This window comes from Watersipora subatra, chromosome 7 (assembly GCF_963576615.1).
Source record: "Watersipora subatra chromosome 7, tzWatSuba1.1, whole genome shotgun sequence".
NCBI classification, from domain to species: Eukaryota; Metazoa; Bryozoa; class Gymnolaemata; order Cheilostomatida; family Watersiporidae; genus Watersipora; species Watersipora subatra.
In genome coordinates this window covers 38,527,852-38,551,606 of record NC_088714.1, presented here as the reverse complement: position 1 = coordinate 38,551,606, position 23,755 = coordinate 38,527,852, and the positions used below count along the sequence as shown (strand labels likewise).

General features: G+C 35.1%; 1 protein-coding gene across 1 annotated transcript; it reads right to left on the bottom strand.

Moving 5' to 3' along the window:
* Nucleotides 1-1,809: 1,809 nt before the first annotated feature.
* Nucleotides 1,810-16,042, bottom strand: LOC137400736 (testis-specific serine/threonine-protein kinase 6-like). The gene is made up of 5 exons (XM_068087072.1): nt 15,836-16,042; nt 15,033-15,515; nt 4,883-5,074; nt 3,517-3,666; nt 1,810-1,947 (listed from the first exon to the last, which is right to left on the bottom strand). Exons 1-5 carry the CDS (start codon nt 16,040-16,042, stop codon nt 1,810-1,812), a joined length of 1,170 nt encoding a protein of 389 aa, XP_067943173.1.
* Between the last annotated feature and the right edge of the window lie 7,713 nt (nt 16,043-23,755).

Here is a 23,755-nt window from a genome sequence, read left to right as displayed (position 1 = left end):
TTTTGTTTTCTCAGTTTGTATCATTTGTATCCTTACCAAATCATTTTTCATTGCAATCGTAGCAAAGCAAGCTTTATTTAGCCATTGCTTGCTAATTATTTCACATTTACATTTGAACATTTTTAGAGTTGTTTTATTTTTTCTCTTAATTTAATTCAACGGCACAAACCCTTTTTTCATTATATCAAGTTTAAAAGTTCTTGTTGTTTGAAAAGTTTAAAAACCTTTACAGTTGTTTTTTTTCTCAAATTATTTGAACTGCACAAAACACTGTTATATATATATACAAGGTGAATGCCTGGCGTAGCCAGGGTAATAATATATATATACTAGCTGCGCTTCCCGGCATTACTCGGGTATTAAAAATCAGCTTATAAACAATGAGAAGTAATGAAAGTTGTCTGCCACTCGCTATTAGCCTGGCACAGCGCAAATGGAAAATTTGAGTAAGCTTAGTAATGACAATCACTTACGCAATCACCCTCGTAGTATGCAAAGCCGTTGGGTACTTGCTCTCATATAGCGACATAAATCAGCTAGCGAACAAATCAATCTCTGTGGCCTAATTGGTATGGAGTTGGAGTGGTGGACGAAAGGGTTCGAGATCAAATATTATTTGGTACAGATTCTTTATTCCAAGACTTTAATAGTTATAGCTGGAGGGACACACATACATACACTTTGAAAAAAACATAGTAATTATATATATAGTTACTATATATATATAGTAACTATATATATAGTTACTATATATATATATATTGTAACTATATATATAGTAACTATATACATGTATATAGTTACTATATATATACTAACTGAGCTACCCGGCGTTGCCCCTGGTAGCCTAGGCCCCTCGTGACCTAAAGCGGTAGAGTATTTGCTCCCATATAGCAACATATATCGCCTATGAATCTATCAAGCCTGTGTAGCTAACATAATAGGGCATCGCACTGGTGAATGGGAAGGTCTGAGATCAAATCTTCTGCGATACGGATTCATTATTACAAGATTACAATAGCTACACCTGGACAAGTACACGGACAGATCAACATTGATAGATATATATCAATTTAGTTACTGTATATATATAGTTAGTAACTAAAAGCAGGTACAAGAGCATATAATAGAGCATGTAATCTACACTAAAAACCTAGGAGATAATTAGTGGAGTATAGAACAATAGGAGAAATATTAATATTAAAGTAAATTTTCAGTAAAAGCGGTACAAATCTGTTTCGTATGATGCACTCCTCATGAGCATTTTGACTAAAATGAAAAGCTGTACCGAAACGCTAGGCATGGGCTCCTGATTATTTGGTTAAACAAACAAACTCATTTTTGTTTGACTTGCAACATAATATAATACATATTTGTAATACAAGTGATTTTAAACAAGTTCTTATCTAAAACAAACTGCAGCAGAATCAGAACTGGCCTTCACGTATCTTAGTTGATAAACAATGCAAAGCTTCAGAGTGAGTATGATAACGCAACATATATTGGGATAAGTTATATTAACAATTGTAATTACAATACATTTGAGTATTGTAACATCCGATTGTAAAGGACGGAACTTAGCACCGGGATTCCAATAATGTTTAAAATCATGTCGTAGCATGTCACAAATTGGATGGATTATTTCAGTAATGTTGGTGGGAGGATTATTGAGCGACTCAATAATCTTCCCGCCAACTAGATGTAGATGATATAGGTAATATAAACTTGAACGCTGGCTAATGAATGTGTAGTTGTCTTCAAGCACCATATTCTATCAGTAATGAAGGCAGCTTGAAGCGTTCCGCAAAATCACTTAGCAGAAAACTTTAATTGGCCTTTGAACCATGAATGTGATAGCACCTGGTTGATGTTAGGTCTCTTCGCCCAAAGGAAGGTTAGACAGGACAGTGACAGAGCTCTGCAATGACCTGTTACCGCTCTTCGTCCCTGTAAAGAATGGAAGTCATGTGAATTTCAATCATGATAGTTCCTTTTAGACTGTTTTCACAACAGAGACGCTGGACCTGTGACCTGTGTGACCTGATGTCGCTTTCTATAGTTGCCGTTTCATTAAAGAAAAACTAAACTCAGTCAGCACCAAGAAATCATAATGAAAAACTAGTTGAAAGCCCGGCATTGCACGGGTAATAAGAATGGTTTTTGCATACAAAATTGATTTTTACTTGGCTGAGTGAATTTGAATTACCAAATGAATTTGAGTAATTTCAGCTAGTCTAAATCTTTACAATAAGAGTCGTGTCGGCCCATCTGAAGCAAGCGCTAGAAAAAATATTGTGTCATCATCATGATCTTAAAGCGTTCTAGCTGAAACGTGCTATTTTAACCAATCAGCATTAAAGATTGGCAGGTATAATAAGTATGATGCACACAATTATACCATAATAAACTTAGTTGTATGCGTAGTGTAATGGATAGCATGCTTGTCTTCACAACTGAAGGTTCTGATTTCCATTCCAGTGTGAAACAGAATTTTGTCGCTATAACTTTATACTATAACTGGATACATAACTGACAGACAACAGACAAACAGACAACAGACAAACAAACGCGGAGATTTATACATATAGACTAACTGGATGCCTGGCGTTCTACAGGTAATAATATTTTTGCAGAGTAAATTGATTTTTAACCAATATACCGCAAAACCTCTTGAACGTCATGGCGCTCTATTTTTAAACCATTCCTCTATAGTAGTGCTATATTAGAAGTGATGTTCAAATAGAGTGTGGTGTTGTATTTTTCAAACAGCTCATCAGATTTTGAGAAGGATAAACTTAACCTTTTACGGGCAAAGCGAATGTCACCTACATGCATGTTTTGCACTTTCCTTTGGGTAGAGCGACATTTTTGGATGGAAGAAATCTGCTAACTTACCTTCAACTTGTTATAAATCTCTCAAGAAACATGCATTGGGAAGCTGAATAATATCTCTACCAGTTAATATCTATTGCTTGCAATTAACCTATGATGATCTTATTGCCTGCGTTGCAATTTGTTGAGCTTTCAATTTTTTTTTCCATCTAAATTTGAAAGCATATTTTTACTTTATAACTATACTAGGTGAATGCCCGGCATTGCTTGGGTATTGCAAACTGCTTATAAACAGTGGAAGGTAATGTAGTTGCCTGCTACTTGCCATTAGCCTGGTACATAGCTACTGACTAATTTGAGTAAGCTACTATCCATATTGCTAAATTTACTAATAAGAGCTGTGAGAGCAAGCTTTAGTGATTTTGTGTAACGCAGAGTGCTATGTGTATTTCAACTGAGATAGCAACTCATATCGCCTAATGAATATATTGCATTTCCGCAGCTTGATTGGTTAGGCTATTGCCTGGTGAATAAGAGGATCCGAGAGCAAATACTGCATGGAGTGGATCTTTCATTCCTAGATTGTAATAGCTATAGCTGGACCGACCGTCGACAGACTGAGATTAATATAGATTTAACCATGTTGCATGAAAGCTCATTTGCTATAATTAAAAGTTACCTTACCCTAGGCCATTGTAGATCAAGCTTGCGATGCTCGGCGAGAAGGCTGCTGTTACCTTTTGTTTCATCAAAAGGCATTCTTCCAGTAACCAGAATGAACAAGATAACACCTATTGCCCAGATATCTGCCTTCTTTGGAGGGTATGGTTCTCCCTAAACCAGGAGAATGCTTTTTAAGTATATATAGCATATAGCTATTTTACTGTTACTACATCGAACAATTTAACAAAACATTAGCAGAATGTTTTGCTGTTAATCTACTGACTCATTGCTACTGCAAAACCATTGACAGAGCAATCTAACTTTTTAAACCCTGCGAAGCTACCTTAAAGGTCCAAACACGCTAGGCAATTTTATCGCATGCGTCATGAGGAGCGAGGAGATATCACTCGCATGTGCCGAAACACACTTGAGCGATTCACCATCAAACGATAACGTGGGCACGCTCACAAATTGCCAATGAAATTCCGTATTCGGCAGTTTGTGAGCATTGTGAGTATTTAATATATTAAATATTTTAAATGCTGGTTACAAAAGTTACAAATGCTCCAAATGGTCTGGTTTGCTCCAAATTGATTTTCAACTAGCATTTTTGTAATTTTTGTGTGTTATGTCGTTCAAGACTGGGAGTGCTTTTATTAAATTTATGAACTATTCAGTGTTCGTCCTGATGATGTTTCAATCATAACAAAATAGCAAAATGTTGCTGCTGTGGGTTGGTGAACATCGATAAGAAATAATGACCCGCCATAAAATTGCATTCCGGAAAAAATTAACCAATTGAAATGCATCTAGCTAACGATAAAGTTGTAATAGAGAATGTCTAGCGTTATCCTACTGCATGAGCTCGCTGAGCGAGTTTTAGCGCAGATTAGCACCACGCAGAGCGATATCTCACTAAATATCGCTAAGTGTGTTTTCACCTTAACTGTTCCTGAACAATTTCTATTGACTGAAATGAAATTTTTAAAAAATTTTGTAAAAATGTTTAGCAGAATTAAGGTGATGTGCTTGTCATTTTTAAATGATTAAAGTGATTTTTCAGTGAATCATAGGCTAAAAGCATTAACTATAAAATTGTTCATCTATTGAATAAGATTTTATGATCACCGAGATAACATAATTTTGGAAAACTCAACTGCCAGGATTAATATGTACCATGAAGCATTTCTCAAAGTTGGGCCAAACAAGTTGAGAGAAGTAGGGACAGAAACTCCAAGCATTAAAGAAAACTTTCTTATCACCAGTTACAGAAATAGTTTTTAAATCCTCTCTTCTGTTAATACGATAAAATAAACTGGTTTTTACAAATTATAAACAACCTTAGAGGTCAAATTGATGAAACCTTAAATAAGAATTAAAATACTACCTTAAGTATTTCTGGAGCAGCATAAGACTTGGAACCGCAAAATGTTTTGCTGAGATCATTGTCATGGCACTGCTTGACAAATCCAAAATCACAAATTTTTATGTTACTGGACTGGTCGATTAGCATATTTTCCAACTTCAGATCTCTATGGGAGATATTTCTTTCATGCAAATACTGGACAGCATCTGTAACCTAGACATAGTATAAAGTGGCACTAAAATATAGATATATAACGACCTTAATAAACGAAGTAAACTTTCTCAACATACAAGTGTTGAGAAAATCTGAATGCTACCTGTGCTGGAAGAATAACTTAGTAACAAATTGCAGAGGATAAAATTTTTGACAAGTTTTATGTAGCAGGGAACTTATGTTGTAGGTTCTCATAAATTTAGGAGCGCTTCACAATGTTAAATACATCATCGTGACAGTCTGCTCTTTATTGTTGCGGGAATTTATGGGAACTCTTAGAATATTATTAAAGTGAGCACATATACATTTAAGTGATGCTTATGTATATTTTTTACCTAATTTTAGGTAAATAAAGCCGCCGTAGATTGGAATCTGTTTATTTCTCTGACATAGTCATGACAGTTTAGTTATTGTCTTGTCAAGTGATGTTCTCACGTGAATTGAAAGGCCAATAAAAAGCTCAATATAAACTTATCGTAGCACTAGTTTATGACAAACACTTCGGGTTTTACTGAAGACCCTGTATCAGATATACATACTTGCCACTTTACAGTTTTGTTTCAGCATTATTCAATCGTCAAGTCGTAATCTGATCATGTGACCCAATACTTCGCAAATAACTTTTGCAGCACTTTCCAATTATCACAGGTGACTAACAGGCTCGTCATGATTATCATACAATGATATGTACTCCTTCGAGTTAAGGTTAAAAAGTTTAACGAATTTTTACAGTAAGTTATAAGATATCAGTGCTGAAAGTGACGGCATTACAATGACGATAAAACAGACGCGTAAGAACAATAGACATGGTTTTATTGAATGCGTGAAGTATATTTGTAAAAATATTTCGACGAATGAGGTTGCATAAAAGTGTAAACAGAAACCATCCTGTAACAACTACGTCCCATTTGAGCCGTTTTGGAAAGAGAATCCAAACTACGGCGGTCTCGTGGGACTGCGATTAACTGTTCGTTTTTTTAGCTTTTAAGAGCTTCTAATCACATTCCCATATATTTTGCACCTACAACACAACAGGGTAAAACATGGTGAATCTTTTGATATCAAATAACTGTAATGTGAATTTTGTTGCAAGTCAACCTTTAAATATTTACAGCAGTAGCACATTTCAGAGCAATAGCTCATTTCAGCTTAAAGATGTGGTTGCGTCAAAAAATTCAATTTAATGAAATTAAGACCCATAAAAGGCTAAAACATCAGCTACAATTTGATGCCATTTTTGTCTTTGTAGACCAACCCTGTCCAGAGATATATGCGTTTGAATGAGGCCCTCTTTTAAAAAGCTCACGTTCCAGCGGGTGCTACTTTCGTGACGTCACTAGTATTACATCTGAAAAAAAACCATGAGTGATAAATATAAGGTCGCTTCATTAGCCAATCATCAGCGTGAAATTTTTATATAGGTCGTAATAATTGTTATTACTCGTAAAACGCGTTGTCTGTGATCTCAAATTTTGGGATTTTACTCTATTATTAAATCGCATGGACATCGATATTTACTAAATTAATTAACATTGTTACTTTGATGAATTACTCGATCGACACGTTTTATTGGCGAACAACATCATTGTAAAAATTGCTGTGAAGTTACTGCGAAGGTGACTCCGAGTTTTCTGGGCATCAGGTGGTTAAAGTTCTACGGAGAAAGATCGGAGAATGGAGGTAAATTTATCTTTTACTTTGAATCTCCTCTAGAGTTTCCTGCTGAGTTTACATTCAAATTATATTTCCCTGTTTGAGGCTAAAATGTAATTTCCTGCGTGTGTGAGATACGTATGTACAGTGAGTTCTTGACGGCTTCTCTTTAATCCATAGCATCTAGCAATACAATGGCTTAGATTGATGAATATACTAAAGGTAATATTTTAGTACTCATTAATAAATGTCCTAATTAATAAAATTATATCTTTTTGCTATCACCAATCATCGTTTTATATTTTTTTATCGGTTCACCTAGCTACATTTGCTTCAAATTTTCTGTGGCAGTTTTATCTAGTAAATTAGATTTATGATTTGACTTTAGATGTTCACTTCTCACTTGTAGAAAGTGAAGAAAATCGATTGATCAATGCAAATCTTTGACTTCCAGAATCAAATCTTCGAATCGTTGGCTTGGCGTACTTGTGCCTTTGTTAAACATTTATTTGTTTTTAAAATTACACTCGCAATTTAACTCCCAATTTGAAAGCTTTCAGTAGATACGCTTTAGAATGACATATCTATGAATGACATATATTTATTGCATTTGTTTTACTGATTACAGGATGTTTATGTCAAACCACCAGCCGAAGAAGCTTTGTCAGTGTGGAAACTGCCATAAAGGGGAAAGAGAGACTTGAATGTGTGCTGCATAAACCATGGTGTTTTGTTTGAGTTTGCTGCAGTAGATGAATTTGTTTTATTGTATCAGCTAAAACTATGTGAGTGGCTACGACTTGATGAATATTTTCAATAAAAGCTTTATGCTGAGATGAAAATCTTTTTGCTTGTAAAAATTATATAATAAAATAATATTGTTGAAGATAATGCAAAACATGATTCGCAGAATATTGTAGTGAATTGGATACGGTATATGGATGTCCGCAGAACTGGAGAATGTGAGTTCAAATCCAGTTTGCAGCAGACTTCTCATCCTTAAAACTCTATCCCTATGTATATTCTTTTCAAAGACGCAGCTTGCTTATTTTACTTACGGTAGTAAGAAACTAGTTTTCGGTGTGGGCAATGATATAAAGCCCCGCACCAAGGATAGGCGACGGACATAATGTGGGTGGGGCTTTTGGAAGGCTGTATATCGTTAGTGTGAGTAGCGGCAGAAATGTGCCGATACAAAGACTTATTCTGCATAGTTTGCTTGACAGAATTACCGTAGACCGGTAGAATTGGTAGTCGGTACTCAAATGTTTACACAGCATTTGGAGAAAGTGAGTAAGACAAATTTTCAATTTTCGTTATTTGAGGCCTTTGAAACATTCATAATAATGTATCTGTAGCGAGATTTAAAATTTCATTCTAACCAACATGAGCAAATACAAAATAAAATATATGCCAATAGAGCCGCGTAGGACTAGACTTTTATTGCAAATAGCCGATGTGAATACGAGATATATTGACAGATAAATCACGTGTGACATCATTTTGGGCAAGTCTGGGCATGTTTTTTTGGACTGAGCATTTTTACCGCGATCAGATTTTTTCGATTTTAATCTTCAAATATCTTGGCAATGAGATTGCCTAACACAACAAACAACATATCAACTGATAGAGAGAAAAAAAGCTTTCTTTTAAGATCAACTCAAATTTGACGCAACCACATCTTTAAGCTATAGGTTTAGATAGATGGCAGTGGTGCTATGTTGCTGTTCCAAAATGAAATTTATAAAAGCCCAACACATGGTGATTAGTAACGTTTACCATTCAATTAATAGAACATGTTGCATTTATGAATCAGTCCAGACCTGCGCAATCTATGTGAAAAAGTTAAAGAGCAGTAGCCAGCACCCCACACTATAACTACCCATTGAATACTGCTAAACAAAAGTTAAAAAAAACTGGCTGTTCTCAAATCACTGGTTTGCAGGTTGGGACACTTGATAATACGACAACAACAATGTACATGGAGGCTAATATATTTGTTTTGAAATGATATGCAATTGTAATAAGAGTAGTAATCAAGATCATATATAGGCCTACCATATAAGCCAACAAAATTCAAACCGAAAAATTCCAACTCTTCTCTGCAAGTAACATTACATTGTTTTGGACTATATATAGGAGGGAATCTTGTATTGAAACGCATTGTTTTAACAGGACATTAAAATACTGCTTGGCAGCAAAATAACCCATTTACACCATATCAATAGTGAAAGTCAATTACTATAGTAAAAATATACATAAAATGAGAGCACATAAAAACGAGCAACTTAAGTAACTATAAAAGTTTCAAAAACATTTGCAATTTGGTGGATGCACATAGAATACATACAAGTTAATAAGCGCGTATCTTAGCGAAAATGAATGCAAGCTATTACACAAGCAATGCAGTTTTTGCTATATATGTCTGTGCTTTAATGTTGGCTTCCTAAAGAATAGGTATGGTGTAAGGAACGGTCTCTGGTGTAGAGTCATGAAATGTCCACCATTTTCAAGCTTAATTGTTTCTAGCAGATTTCCTGGAAATTTTCTAATGGTTCACATTTATGTAAGGCTGTGCAGGTTGCTTGTTCAGGTTGTCAAATTGCCAGTATGCATTCTGTTGTTACACCTGAAGCTTTTACAATCATCTAACAGTTCCTATTAGCCAGTTTATGTATCTGTATGTTATGAATTTCAAACTCTCATCCAGTATTTAGATATATTAGCTCTGCGGCCTCCCGCCATCAACCCTCTCAAAATCTCCCCCTAGAGGTCATGGCAGACTCACAGTGGTTTTGGTGGCATCATAATTAAATATGAGCGATCAGACAAAACACTACAAGAAAATAGTATACAGATGATATAGTTTCTGCCAGTCAATCATACTTGTCAATTAGCTGGTAAGATTCAAGAACCAAAATGGTAGAAATTCCTAAATGTTATAATGATAAACCCAGCACTATAGTAGCAATATTTTTCACATACTCAAAAGTGAGCATCTGTTGCAATATTATCATTTACTAATTGTCAGACACTCAAGCTGCTGTTTTAAGAAAAAGTTTTAAGAGTTGTCACAAAAATACTATCTTGGTTATAAATTAAATTATAACTTTAGCGAATAACTATTGTACCTCAACTGATACAGCTCTGCAAGTTTAATATTATATCAATCTATAAATCACTTACCATCTGCCTTCAACAAGTGGCACGCAGAAAGATGAGGATGGCTCATAGTAAGGTGACTCATAGCTGTCCTTCATATATTACATTCAGAGGATTTGATATAGCTAGAACTTTCATTCTGTTAGGTAATGTGTATAAGAGGATAGAAAAAATTCTCAGCTTACAATATTAAAATGATTAGTGGTAAAAAGAATGTATGATAGTAGGTAGGCTATAATTAAAAAAAATGAAAGGCCTGAAAAACTGGTTATGAATGACGACACGTTAACTACACTAACTACAATTAAGTACGCATCACGCATTCTAAAACAGCTCGAAATGTCTATATTTTCAGCGCAAAATCACTTGCAAGACGTATCGCCCACCAGCCAAAATACAAGACATATCCCCCACCAGCGACAATACAAGATGTATAGCTCACCATGGACAATACAAGACGTATCACCCACCAGGGACAATACAACACCTATCGCCTACTAGCGACAATGCAGATTGCAAACATACAGGAAAAAATTTGATGTTGATTAAGTTTAGGTAGCAACGCAGTTGAACTCAACAAAATATTCAATCACATAAAATTGAAAAATGGACTCCATGTGCCAAGGAAGAGTATATTCTGAAATAAAACGGAAACAGTACAGATGAAAACTGCTTCATAAGTAGGTTGTGTATGAATCCCTTACATGAGGGATCCTAGGTTTGGCCTCTAGTGAGTTTTTTTACAGAAGACATAATCACAATCAGCCCGGCAATCTCTAAAATCGTTTTGATTACAATCTAAATTCTTATGCCCAAAAATTGGGTAGCAGACAAATAACAGCAGATCAAGCTTTCATGCCAATGTCATAAGATAAAACTAGGGAAAATCCTTAAATATCTTCTCTGAAGCTATAAACATGCTAGTTTTTGAGGGGTTTCGTGAATGCGATTGGCTAAGTAAACATGAGGTATCACGCATCCTAACTGCTTACCTATTGGGTACAAAATGTTTAAACATTTCAGTTGAACAGGTAAGTCACTATGCTTTAATTTTTAGGTCGCTATGCAAGGGTTTAGGTAAATCGCTATATTCAGTTCTACTGCAATACCAACATTTGATAAAATTAAACAGACATACAAATAATTTATTTTATTTATTTGTTATAATAACTTGTAATATTTTACAGATTAACTTTAATAAGTTTTTAATGTTCCATTCAATTTCGTCACACAACATCTAATTTCTAAAAAATCTGCTGCTACCATTTAAAGCTGTAACGCCTTTTTTCTTGAAGAATGACACAACGTGACCTGAAAAAGAATTCTGGGTTTATTTTCTCGCGAGGAAAGCACATTCAAATAGATGGCCAATTGCTTGATTGGCTACCACTGGAAATGGCAATACTGCCTCACTGGCAACTGGCTTAAATTGTGTTAAACATGAACGATTTTTTGCCATGCCACAAGTACTCACTCCACACCAAGCCTCTATAGCGTGTTTATACGAGAAACATAATTTTGGCATTAAGCTATTGATATGCAGCAGTCTGATATATGAGTTAGCTTTATATAAAGATTGAAGGCTCAAAATCTCATGTCTTTTGGATTAAATCAATCCAAGAACACACAATTCCTAGGTTTCCATGCTTTAAATGGATTTGGAGTTTTTTCCACTCCCAATCGCAGAAACGGTAAAATCCGAACCGATTCGACGCTATTTTGTTTTGCAAAAATTACGTGAAGGCATTCACAGTGAAACTACTATTCGATGTCATAACACGCTCACTGCAGATAAATTCAAATCGATAATACCTAGGTAATGTCTCCCAAGTAAAGGTAAAAAAAATTTAGCGCATTTCAAACTACCACGTGGGTATATTCCAACTACTATTGTCAATGATAGGCTGATCACTCGACAATGATGAAACAATTTTACTTTCTATCTATTTTATCACCTTATTAAATAACTGAACTTACCGATTGTACAGAATCTTACTGCACTGGTAGCAAGTTCTTACTAGACTTAACTCTTCTAGCATAGACAATATTTTTTTACTAAAAGCAATTGTAGTTCATGCGACCTTTGAAGTAATAATTGTATGGCAAGTAGTAAATTCTGTTGCTGTTTTATAATATAGAGAGATATTAATATTATTAATAATAAAGAAAATTCGGAACAAGTATTCTGACTGAGATAGTGCAACAAACGCATTGAGCGTGAATTGAAAAAATGACTGTCAACGGGAAGAGAGTCTAATATAAAAAGTCCTGTTTTGAGGAGTACACGGCTAGTCTTGGAAAAATTGATAAAGTGCAACTCTGCATTGTTGGAAAGGTAGTGTGAATTCGTCGGCAGAGAACAACTCCGAATCCATTTGAAGCATGGATACCCAGTAATAGACATGCGGCTGCTGCTTTTATAAGTAAATGGCAAACTGAGTTAATTAGCCCAGTTATATACTACAAAAAATTTGCATAAACCAAAAGCTTTCTTCAACATTTTGTGAAGACAATTCTTAAACAACTAATGACAAAATAGCATAATAAATTTTAGAGTGATAGTTATTAGTTACGAAGAAGGTTCAAGTTAGACCAAATCGAACTAAAATTGAATAAAATGAATCTAGGCTACAGTTGAAACCTGGTAAAGGATTTATTCCTATAATACTTATACTCATACACATGGTAATAAGAGAAGGTCTACTAATAGAGTAGGGGAAGCAATTAAGAGACATCGTTTAAACTGTCTGAAACAATCACTCATACAAACTCTATAAATAGCTGTGAAACGCAACATAATGTGACGTCTGTTATTTTTTTCAATAACAGTTAAGACAGAAAAGAAAGATCTTGTTTTGGAATTTTGTAACTATAAGTGCATATATTAAGTAGACTAAAGGTTTCCAGGATATCGTTGCCACTTAAATTTGATAAAAAAGCATTCACCAAGCCTTCAGTGAATGGTTGGGCTAATCCCAGAAAAGACAATTCATTTATTTGAATCCATCAGTAATTTTGGCCCAACTGTCATCATGCTAGTTTAATCTGCCCCTAAAACTAAATGCTCCACTCTTACTTTTATTCAACATATAGATAAAACTACAATGAAATTGTGCAGAAACATTTTGTCGGACACAGATTGACTGGTGACTATAATAATGCTAAAGTTATTCTGTATGATTACATAATGGTGGTAAATTGATTCTATATGGTTGCATAATAGTGATAAGTTGTAGTTAGGTGTTATTTACCAAAAACTGATAATATTTTTTTTAAACGCTTCAGCACGAAAACTGTAATACAGTTATCACATTATGCACAACGTATGTCCTCTAGTAGAATCATATAAGAAAAGAAAAAACCGTCTTTGCTCAATTGACAAAGGTAGCTAGAAGATGAGCCAAACAAAATCTCGCCGCAGTATTGGTTCATATGCATTTTGACGACTATCCCAATTACATTTGACTAGATAGAGATGTGTAGGCTATTATTAATAATGGTCTTTTTGAACGTATCACATGCCAATCAACTACTGTAACACCAAAAGTTGCAAAAGCCACTAATTTGTAGCAGCGCCAGTTTAATGGCGCTGCTACAAATTTGTGAGAAAGAGATACATGGAAAATAATATAAGATTAAACAGCTACGAAGTAAATATGCCAATTCCAGAATCGTTTGTTTCACAAGACTGAGTAAGAAGTTGATTTATAAAGATGTACAGTAGGCGCTCCTACAATGTAAATAATCCGTTCTAGAAACATTAACATTATAAGGATTTTACGTTATAAAAACAGTAAAATACGAACAAATTGCCTAATCCGTTCTATGATCTTTCAAAACTCACCCCTTTAGGCATGGCATACAGAAAAAAATTGTGGGCTGTACTGAACTGCAGCATTATTAACTTGCATCGACAATTTTTTTCCTTTTTATGAATAATCTCACTTGTTTCATGGACCATGATTGCGGTAAAATTACAATAAGTTGATGGAGAGCGCACATCTATGACATTCATTTACAATGATTTGCTTATTTTATTCTACACAGTAAAGTATACTCTGCAAAGTAAAAGTAACAACAAATATTTTATACGTCTACAAGAAAGCAAAACAACAAATTATTTTACAAAAAACTGGTACAACCTGTTCGTTGGCTTACTGTAATTAACAGATGCACAGCTACCCTATTATTTGTTTTATCGACCCATTTGACGATCTATCATGACAAACTAGATTGTTGCCAAAGTTGTATCTATGATAATAAGTATAACGCTATACGCGCATAGTTTTTTCTTTTGTAAGTGTGGCGAGATAGATTAACATTCAAATCGAATTTGAGAACTCGCTCGACTTGGCACTTTACGTAACATGGAATTCTTTACACAGTAGGAAGCAAAAACTGCCCATAATGTCTTTATGTTATTTGTAATTCACGTTATACGTGGTATGCGTTACAGGAGTGTCTACTGTACTTGTGCACGAAATTGGTTGCCAACGAAAATAAATAGCCTAACGTCTTGGTTTACCAATTCCAGGATATATATGATCTTGACAACAGAATTTTGCATAATTTTTACAATTGGATGCTTTCCTGCCACAAGTCACACACTGGGATAGTCAACAGTAAAAAAAATGCTTCTTCTTCCTAAATGGGAACCTGTAGTTCAAGTTATACAAGGTATGCGTTACAGGAGCGTCTACTGTACTTGTGCATGAAATTAGTTGCCAACGAAAATAAATAGCCTAACGTCTCGGTTTACCAATTCCAGGATATATATATGATCTTGACACGAGAATTTTGCATAATTTTTACAAATGGATGCTTTCCTGCCACCAGGTCACACACTGAGGTAGTCAACAGTAAAAAAATGCTTCTTACTAAATGGGAGTCACTGAGGTCTAACCCTCCAATCTCTTGCATTCAAGGTCTGTGTTTACTTAGCAATCAACCTAAAGAAATATACTACATTTTCCACCAAAATTCTATTATGTAAAACCTCATTTATTTATCATAAATCCGTCACCATCTATCAAGAATTAGCTGCTTAATGCCTCTATATGTTACGTACTCAACACATATTAGGTAGACTGTATTTACCTTTCTGGCGATAAACTTTTTAAACAATAATTATTTTGTTTCTCACCTGATGAACCCAAATTTTGCCAACACTTTCTGTTACAGCACCTTTGTTCTGGACATAGCGCAGCGCATCTCCATATTCTATATATTCCAAGATCATGTAAACTCGATGACTCTCAGTGAAATAATGTAGCATTTTCACAATGTTAGGATGACTTATGCTAGGCCACGTTTCCAGTTCTCTCGGCAAAAATTTTTCTTGGAAATCTGCTGGAGCTATTCGACGATCAATTATCTTGACAGCAACAACATCTGGGTAAGTCCTTTCAACAGGATTGTTGTGTTGATCATTTTGTTTTATGTGTAGAGCAAGTTTAACTTTAGAATAGCTGCCAGAACCAAGTGTATCCCTGACTAATAAACCATGCTCAGCTAGTACGGTTCGGTACGTCCTTGGAGACTTTTTTGTTGCGCTTTCAACCGAGTCAGAGCTAGAAGTTTGCTTTCTAGATGTTGAGCTTCGCTCTCCTACTTCAGTTCTCCAATTCTAAAATATGGTTATCCGAAATACAACTCTGCTCGTTGCTAAATCACCACAACACAATAACAACAGCTTGTGATGCAACATCTATCATAGTACTATGTCATACATACAAAAGAGTTTAATGTGTTAAGTCGATTGAACCATTGTTTTCAGACATGGGTCAAAAAGTCTTCTCACTAAACTCTTTAACATGTATAGCATGAAAATCATGACAAAACTTTGGTAAGTAATTGCATCAATACAGAATGACCTCCAAGCATGTGTAATTAAAACATTCTCTTTATTTCAGCTTTCAAGGCATAATACCTTTTAAAAACCCTTACCCTATATTCACTATTTCTGCCAGATCTAGTAGAAACGCCTTCCCCGCTTGCCATGGCAACGTCAAAGGAGGGATCCGCAGATCTTTGAGACGACGAAGGCCCAAAACTTCGAAGTCGAGTTCCAGTTGTTTTGCTACTACTATATTCATCGTGCTTGGAGCTTGTAATGTTTGAAAGATTGCCTGCGTTTCTGCATGGTAAATTCATTTTCTGAAAAAAAACTTACAGTTCAAAATAATATAAAACAGACAATAGATGAGCATTATATACTGTTTGACAGAATAATACCCAAAAAAAAGACAACCAACTAAAAAAATGCATAAAAACCACTCTGCAAACAAAATCCACAACGGGTCGATTTCGCCAATTTACTTTGACGTTACCTTTGACAGTGAATGCAACGCATAAGGCATTTTTAGTTGTAGCTACACATTGAACAAAGCATGCCGAGCAATGCAACAACCTTAAAACATAAACCATGCATACAGACCCCCTTACCAATAAGTTACTTTACTAATATTATTGCAGTCGATCAAAAGGTGTAAAGATGTAATCACGTCAAATTTTATTTGGTTTTAACAGAAAGTATGGATTTTGTTCTACCAGTTGATATGTTGGCAAGATATTTGAAGATTGAAATCGACAAAAATTGATCGCGGTGAAAACGCTCAAAAAAAGATGTGCCCAGATTTGCCCAAAATGATGTATATAGTGAAACAGCCGGTCTCTATCTCTCGTATTCGCATTGGCTATTGGGATTAAAGTCACGTCCTAAGCGGCTCAATTGGCATATATTTTATTTTGTATTTGCTCATGATTGATAGGATAAAATTTAAGTCTAGCTACAGATACATTATTATAAATGTCTCAAACACCTCAAATTAGAGAAATTAAAAATTTATCATATTGGTTTCATCTAAATATTGTGTAAACATTGGAGTACCCACTGCAATTCTGCGAGTCTATGGTAATTAGGTCGACGAGTTAACTTATTTTATCGCGGTCTTTGTATCAGCAAAGTTCTCAGTTGCTACCCACACCAGAAGCTAGTTACTAAATTGTCGTCTTATTCCCCAAGGTCAACTAGCTAGAAGAAACGACTTACACAATTGTTGTTTTTGCTTAGAGTGACTCATTCTTATAATATGGCATGATTTGCTATATTTTCTTGCATGTTAGTCGGTTGATTAAATAGATAGTAAGAAACAAGTCAACCTCTTGTTCCTACACAACCAAAGGACTTATCACTGGTGTCAGAAGTGGGATGTGTGGTGGCCTACTATTGGCGAGGACATTGAGCACATGGTTAGAACCTGTGAGCTATGCCGACTCTCAGCTAATGGACGACGACCAACATGCTCTGCATGGCCAGAATCTCAGAAACCATGCGAGAGAATTCACCGTGATTTTGCTGGTTTTTTCAAAGACAAAACGTGGCTATTGTGTGTTGACTCATACTGTAAATATCCGTATGTAGCCATTATGGATGTAGGAAGCACGACATCGTCCCACACTATTGCTATGCTGCGCCATATTTTTATAACAGAAGGACTTCTCGAATTTATAGTAACGGACAATGGCAGACAGTTGGTATCAGACAAGTTTGAGTAGTTTTATAGAAAACTTTGCATGCACCATCTCACATCGGCACCATTTCATCCAGCCTCCAACTGTGAAGCGGAAAGATTTGTGCAGTGACTAAAAGAAGCATTGAAAAGACTTGTGCGGGAGGAGAATCGCCAAAGATTGCTCTTGAAAAAGTTTGAGCACCTACAGATGTATGCCACACCCAGGGCTAAACTGTAAGTCACCGGCTGAAATACTTCACAGTAGACAATCTCGCAATATGCTCTCATTGCTTAGGCCATTTCAATTAACTAAATCACCCAACCAAGCTCCGCCGATTGGCACCAAGTAAGAAGTTGACTTATTGGTCTATGCCCAAAACTGCAGAGCAGGACCAAAATGGCTACCAGGCAAAGTAATGGCACAAATTGGTGGTGTAATATATGAGGTCCAGACAGATAGAGGTATTTGGCAACGCCATATCAGTCAACGGCAACCAAGTGTATATGTTGCTGACAACAATATTCCTATACCCCAGAATCTACCAGCTGCTGTTCCTGAGCCACAGCAACCAGCTTCGGCACCCAACTTACTTAGATACCCACGACGTAACCATCATAAACCTGACTACTATGATGTGTCAAAGTATTAACTTTACTCACCTTGTGTTAACCTTGATAGCCGGTGGGTCTAACCAGCCACAACGTTCGAGCTCGTGCTCAAGACGCTATGTTAGCATGTTACTCAACATACAATTTTCAAATAGTTACATGTTGGAGGCATTGCTTAAATTTAGTATTTTGTGCGGGAAGAGTGTTATGTTTTATTACCCAAGGTCAACTAGCTAGCAGAAATGACCTACATACGCAATTGCTGTTTTTTGCCTAGAGTGACTCACTCTTCTAATATGACATGGTTTTATGAGCTGACCAAAATAATGAATGCAAAACTTCAATTTCTTTGAAATCAATCAACCCACTGATTCTGGCAAAGGGTTAATAAAGCCATTCTTGCACCTGGTTGGCGTTTTGTGGTCTCACCTGTTTTTATTTAGTAGAGTAGAGCATAAAATTTTTTGAACTCTTATTATTTGATCCATTGGAATTGAGTTGAGCTATGCAAAAGTATCCGTCAATGCAGCTCTGATTACACTTCATAAATCTATCTACGTATCAGACAAGATTTCAGCACAGGTGGCAACAAGGCTATGATGTATTCAATATGTTCTGCAAATCATGTTTTGCATTATCTTCAAAATAATTATTATTTCAGTACATAATTTTTACAAGCCAAATTTTTTTTATCTCAGCATATAGTTTTTATTAAAAGTATCCATCCAAGGTCGTGGCCACTCGCATAGTTTCAGTTCACATAATAGGACAAATTAATCTACTGCAGCGAACTCAAACAATACATCATGGTTTTTTCAGCATACATTTGTGTCTCTCTTTCCCATTTATGACAGTTTCCAGACCGACGCAACTTCTCCACTGGTGGTGCCACATAAACATCTTGTAATCAATAAAACAAATGTAATAAATGTATGTCATTCATAGATATGTCGTTCTAGCGTGTATCTACTGAAAGCTTTCAAATTGGAAGTTAGACAGATTGCGAGTGTAACTTTAAAAATGAATAAATGGTTAACAAAAGCATAAGTACGCCAAACCAACAATTCGAAGCTTTGATTTTGGGATTTAATGATGAGCATCGATCTATCGATTTTCCTCACTTTCTACAAGTGAGATGTGAACATTAATTTTAATCATAAGTCTAATTTACTTGCTAAAACTGCCGAAACAAATTTGTAACAAATATTATAACTAGGTGAAATGATAAAATAGTTATAAAACGGTGATTGGTGATAGCAAAAAGTTACAAGTTTATTAATTAGTAAATGTACTAAAATTATCACCTTGAGTATTAACACTAGTTCATCAATCTAAGCCATTATATCGCTAGGTGTTATAGATTAATTAAGAAGCGTCAATTTAACAACTACCGTCGTTTATTATGTAGAAAGAACTCACTGTGCATGCGTATCACGCACGCGTGCACAGGAAGTTACACTATAGTCTCAAACAGGGAAATATAATCTGAATGTAAACACAACAGTATATGTATATATATATTATATATACACAGTCAAACATGGATAACTCGCCCTCGGATAGCTCGAACACATGGTTAACTTGAACGGTTTCTTTTGTCTGTTCCCACGTAATGATAAATTGCTTTAGATAACTCGACCTCAACTCTGTTAACTCGAACTGTTTTTTGCCCAACGGCTACCGAGACGGTTGTTATCGCTTTAGAAAATCACTTTATTGCAAGCCATAGAGGTAAACCTCATCTTTTCGTAATTCACAGGCGTCGTTATTACCACCATCGGCAATATATTTTCGTCAACGACTTTTCTAAAGGTTTGGTGAAATTTGATTGTTACCAAACATCCGCTTAGCGATGGTCCTTTGGAAGCGAGGAAAAGTGAGGTAACCTTCGCATAAACTTCAAGAAAAATCGGCAAAATTCATCTTGGTTAAAACGCTCAAAAGTAGATGTCTTTTCTTCTGAGCATTTCAACAACGATCAAGTTTTGCCAATTTTAATCTAAAAACGTCCTGGCAATAACATCACCTTAAACAACAAACCAATCGCAAGTGATAGAAAAATCTCTATACTTTTTGATAAAAAAGTTTTAAACTTTACATTAGAAGCATTTAATTTGAAACAAGCCATTTATGCTTTTGGTTTATATTATAGTTTGTATATGTACATGTGTCTACTAATAAATAAATAAATACATGGACTTGTGACAGTGCTCTGATAATTCAAACGCTCTGATAACTCGAACACTTTTGCTTGGTCCCGTGAAGTTCGAGTTATCCATGTTTGACTGTATATATATATATATATAAGAGACTTGAAGTTGAAGATAAATTTACCTCCATTCCCTTATCTTCCTCTGAAGCCTAACGGTACTGACACCTGTCAGCTCTAACCATAAGCTGTCTGACCCAAACGTTAACTGCCTGATCTGGAAATATTGTTACAATTCTGTTGTTCGTCAATAAAACGTGTCGATACAGTAATTCAATAAATTAATGATGTCAATTATTCCGTAAATATTGATGTGGATGCGCAATCCAGTAATTTGAGTAAAACCCTAACTTCAAGATCACAGACAACGCGTTTTACGAGCGATAACGTTTATTATGACCTATATAAAAATTTTGTGCTGATGATTGGCTAAAGAAGATATCTTGTTTATATTTATTGCTCATGGATTCTTTTCACGTGTATCACTATACACAGCACGAATAAAGCACCCGCTCGACTCTAAGCGTTTCAAAAAATGATTTCACTCAAAAGCTTATATCTCTGGACAGGGTTAGTCTACAAAAACAAAAATTACATTAAATTGTAGCTGATGTTTTAGCCTTTTATTGGTCTTAATATCATTTGATTGACATTTTCGACGCAATAACCTCTTCAAGAGGCAAACTTGCAACTTCTTTAATGTACAGTACTTTTTAACAAATTTTAGAATTAGAAATGTTTGCTACAAACGATTGTTGAATTTAATAATTAGGATATCATTTGTAGAAGACCTAGGCTGCTTAGTTTTGCTTTTGACCAATCACACAGATCTGAACCAAATTTTATGAGGAGTTGACAAGCTTAGTGTTGTGCATATTTTTGCAGCAACTTTATATTGAGAACTGTAGTTTATGTTGTGCATAGCATGAGGTGCATGGTCCCTTTGAATAAAATCACCTTGCACACGCAATACTGACTGAAAACCAATAAAACATGAGCGATTTTATACAGACATTGGCATAAGAGATGTATGCCTTTAATTTGGTGCAAACAGGAATGTTGGTATGGTCAACCTTTACCACCTGCTTGACCAATGTGGACTGTGATATCATCAGACAGCATCTCTGTGAGCAGAGTTACATAATATTCACTGCTTTGAAATGATTGCTAATCATTCCAACCATAATAGCATATATTTTGTTATATAACTTGATATTTTAGAATTTACTGTGTGTTATATTTCATAGATTACCGATACACAAGAATCTATTTGAGCAGTTTGGAAGTAGAATGCTATGAGCAAACGTGCATCTGACAATTTAATACATGTAGGCTACATGTAAATATTATTAACAAATTTAAATATACTGGAACATGTGTTTTATTTGATAAATGAAAGATTTTGTTCATTCAGTTTGCTAGTTTGCCATGAACACTGCACCCATGATTTCCACAATACATACAAGAGTTCTGGTTGCAAACAAAAGGTGTTATTCTTAAAACATATTTTGTTGTGATAAACTTTCTCTAAACAAATGATGAACTAACCTCATTGTTATAGGCAAATTCTAAATAACTTCAACAGTTACGCAGTCGGAAAAACAACCCATATACTGGTAAGTGTATGCTAACGTAAGAACATCGTTGTGGGAGCTATTAGTCACACTTTACAAATGCTTTCAACATTTTTAAACTTACGATCAATACCTTGACATCGCTACAGAATAGGGATTGTTTTAGAAAAAACTGGCTGTGTATCAAGTGAAAGCTTTGCATGTGTTTGCTTGAATAGTCGTTTACGTAATTTTTTCAGCTTGCTAAGACTATTGTCACAACAACCCCAAGCTACAAGTATAATGCTTCTTGAGCCGAAAATTGCTTGTAGCGACCTTGCTTTTAATATTAGTTTACCTTTTAACCAAGAAGTAAGCATTTTATATCAATGAATAGATATTAACTAATTAGTGTATTATGACAGTAGACTTAAGCTTTGACTATTATTGTAAATTTCAATATATTTTGTGAAATCGTACTCCCACGAATGATACCAGTAGGAAAAATTTTCCAAAAAAGGTTACAGGAATAAGAATCCAAACAGACAGCACTGCATAATATCTTGGCCTTAACTGTGTAGTTGTATAATTTTAGGAATTTTTAATAAAAAAAGGCACACCAAATTTGTTCAGACATCTTTCATGTTATTCAATTTCATCCCAATTTTTTATCCCAATATATTAAGCTGCTGTAAGCGAGCTGAATAGTTTGGTTAAGCCATCACGTTACATGTAAACACACTAAACTTTCAAGGGATCTTACTATAAATTTTAAATGATAAACACATTTTCAATGACAACGTCAATGATAAAACAGCTCATTGATGAAGTGACAGTTCAGAAAGGTATAGGGTATGCTATAGTTAACTGTAAATCAGATTAATAATTGAGAATCCTGGTAATGTGAAATTTAGCTCAAAAGCCTATATAATCTGGTTAACTTCTGAAACATCCAAAAAGTAGGTATATCAATTTACCATATACACATATGACTAGTTTTGATATGTTATGGCAAAAGCCTTAACGAATTAAACCTAAATAAAGCGCTCAATCCATACTTAACAGAATATCCAACCTGATTGCTCCTTAAAATGGACGAGCATATATTTAAACAAATGACTTTAGCGACAGCCGTATCAAAAGCGTCTGCTCGGAGCTATGTAACTGAAACGAACGCCACGGCAACAATAAGCCGTGCCCAATACGCGGCTGAAGGCTTAACGGCACTTCCTGATTGTGTCATCAAACGAAGTACAACATAATATTATTTCTAAAAATCCTTTAAAAGCAAAATCAATTAAATAATCAAACAAAAAATTAATTTTCAAACTGTTATTTAAAAAAAAACACGCTAATAAAACTGCATTTCTGTAGTGTAACAATATTAAATCGGGCGAACCCGTGCAATAAAGGTCAAAATAAATAGCGTTGGATACATCGCTCTGTACAATTTTATCTATACAAGTACCGGTAATTGAAATTTCAAAATGATTATCTCAAAGAACATCGGCAATATATCGCTGGGTGGCAATTCCATCTTTAACAATGTCCAGTTGCGAAAGCTATTTGAAAGGAACCATTCATTGCAAAATACTTTTATTTAGGAAAACAGGATTTTTATAAACGGAAATAATTAAATTTGACACATTGTTTTTTGTGTGTAAAACTATAGCTAATGGCATATCATTCAATTGTTGTGGGAGGGCAATCGGATGATTAGGACGTTGTCAAAACTACCAATGATATACAGCCCCCTTGTATATCATTGGGGGCTGTATATCGTTGAAGCTACAAGCGAAATCGGTGGTTTTTAATGGTTAACTTGTTTTGAGTCATTTGGCAGTTATGGTTTGCATGTTTTTCGTGGTGTTTGAGCGATACAATGTATTAGTTCAATTGTTAGTTTGGTAGCTTGCTCATATATTATGCCGTTTAAACTCATCGCCGTTTCGAAACAACCTATGTACCAGCGTTTCTGTTT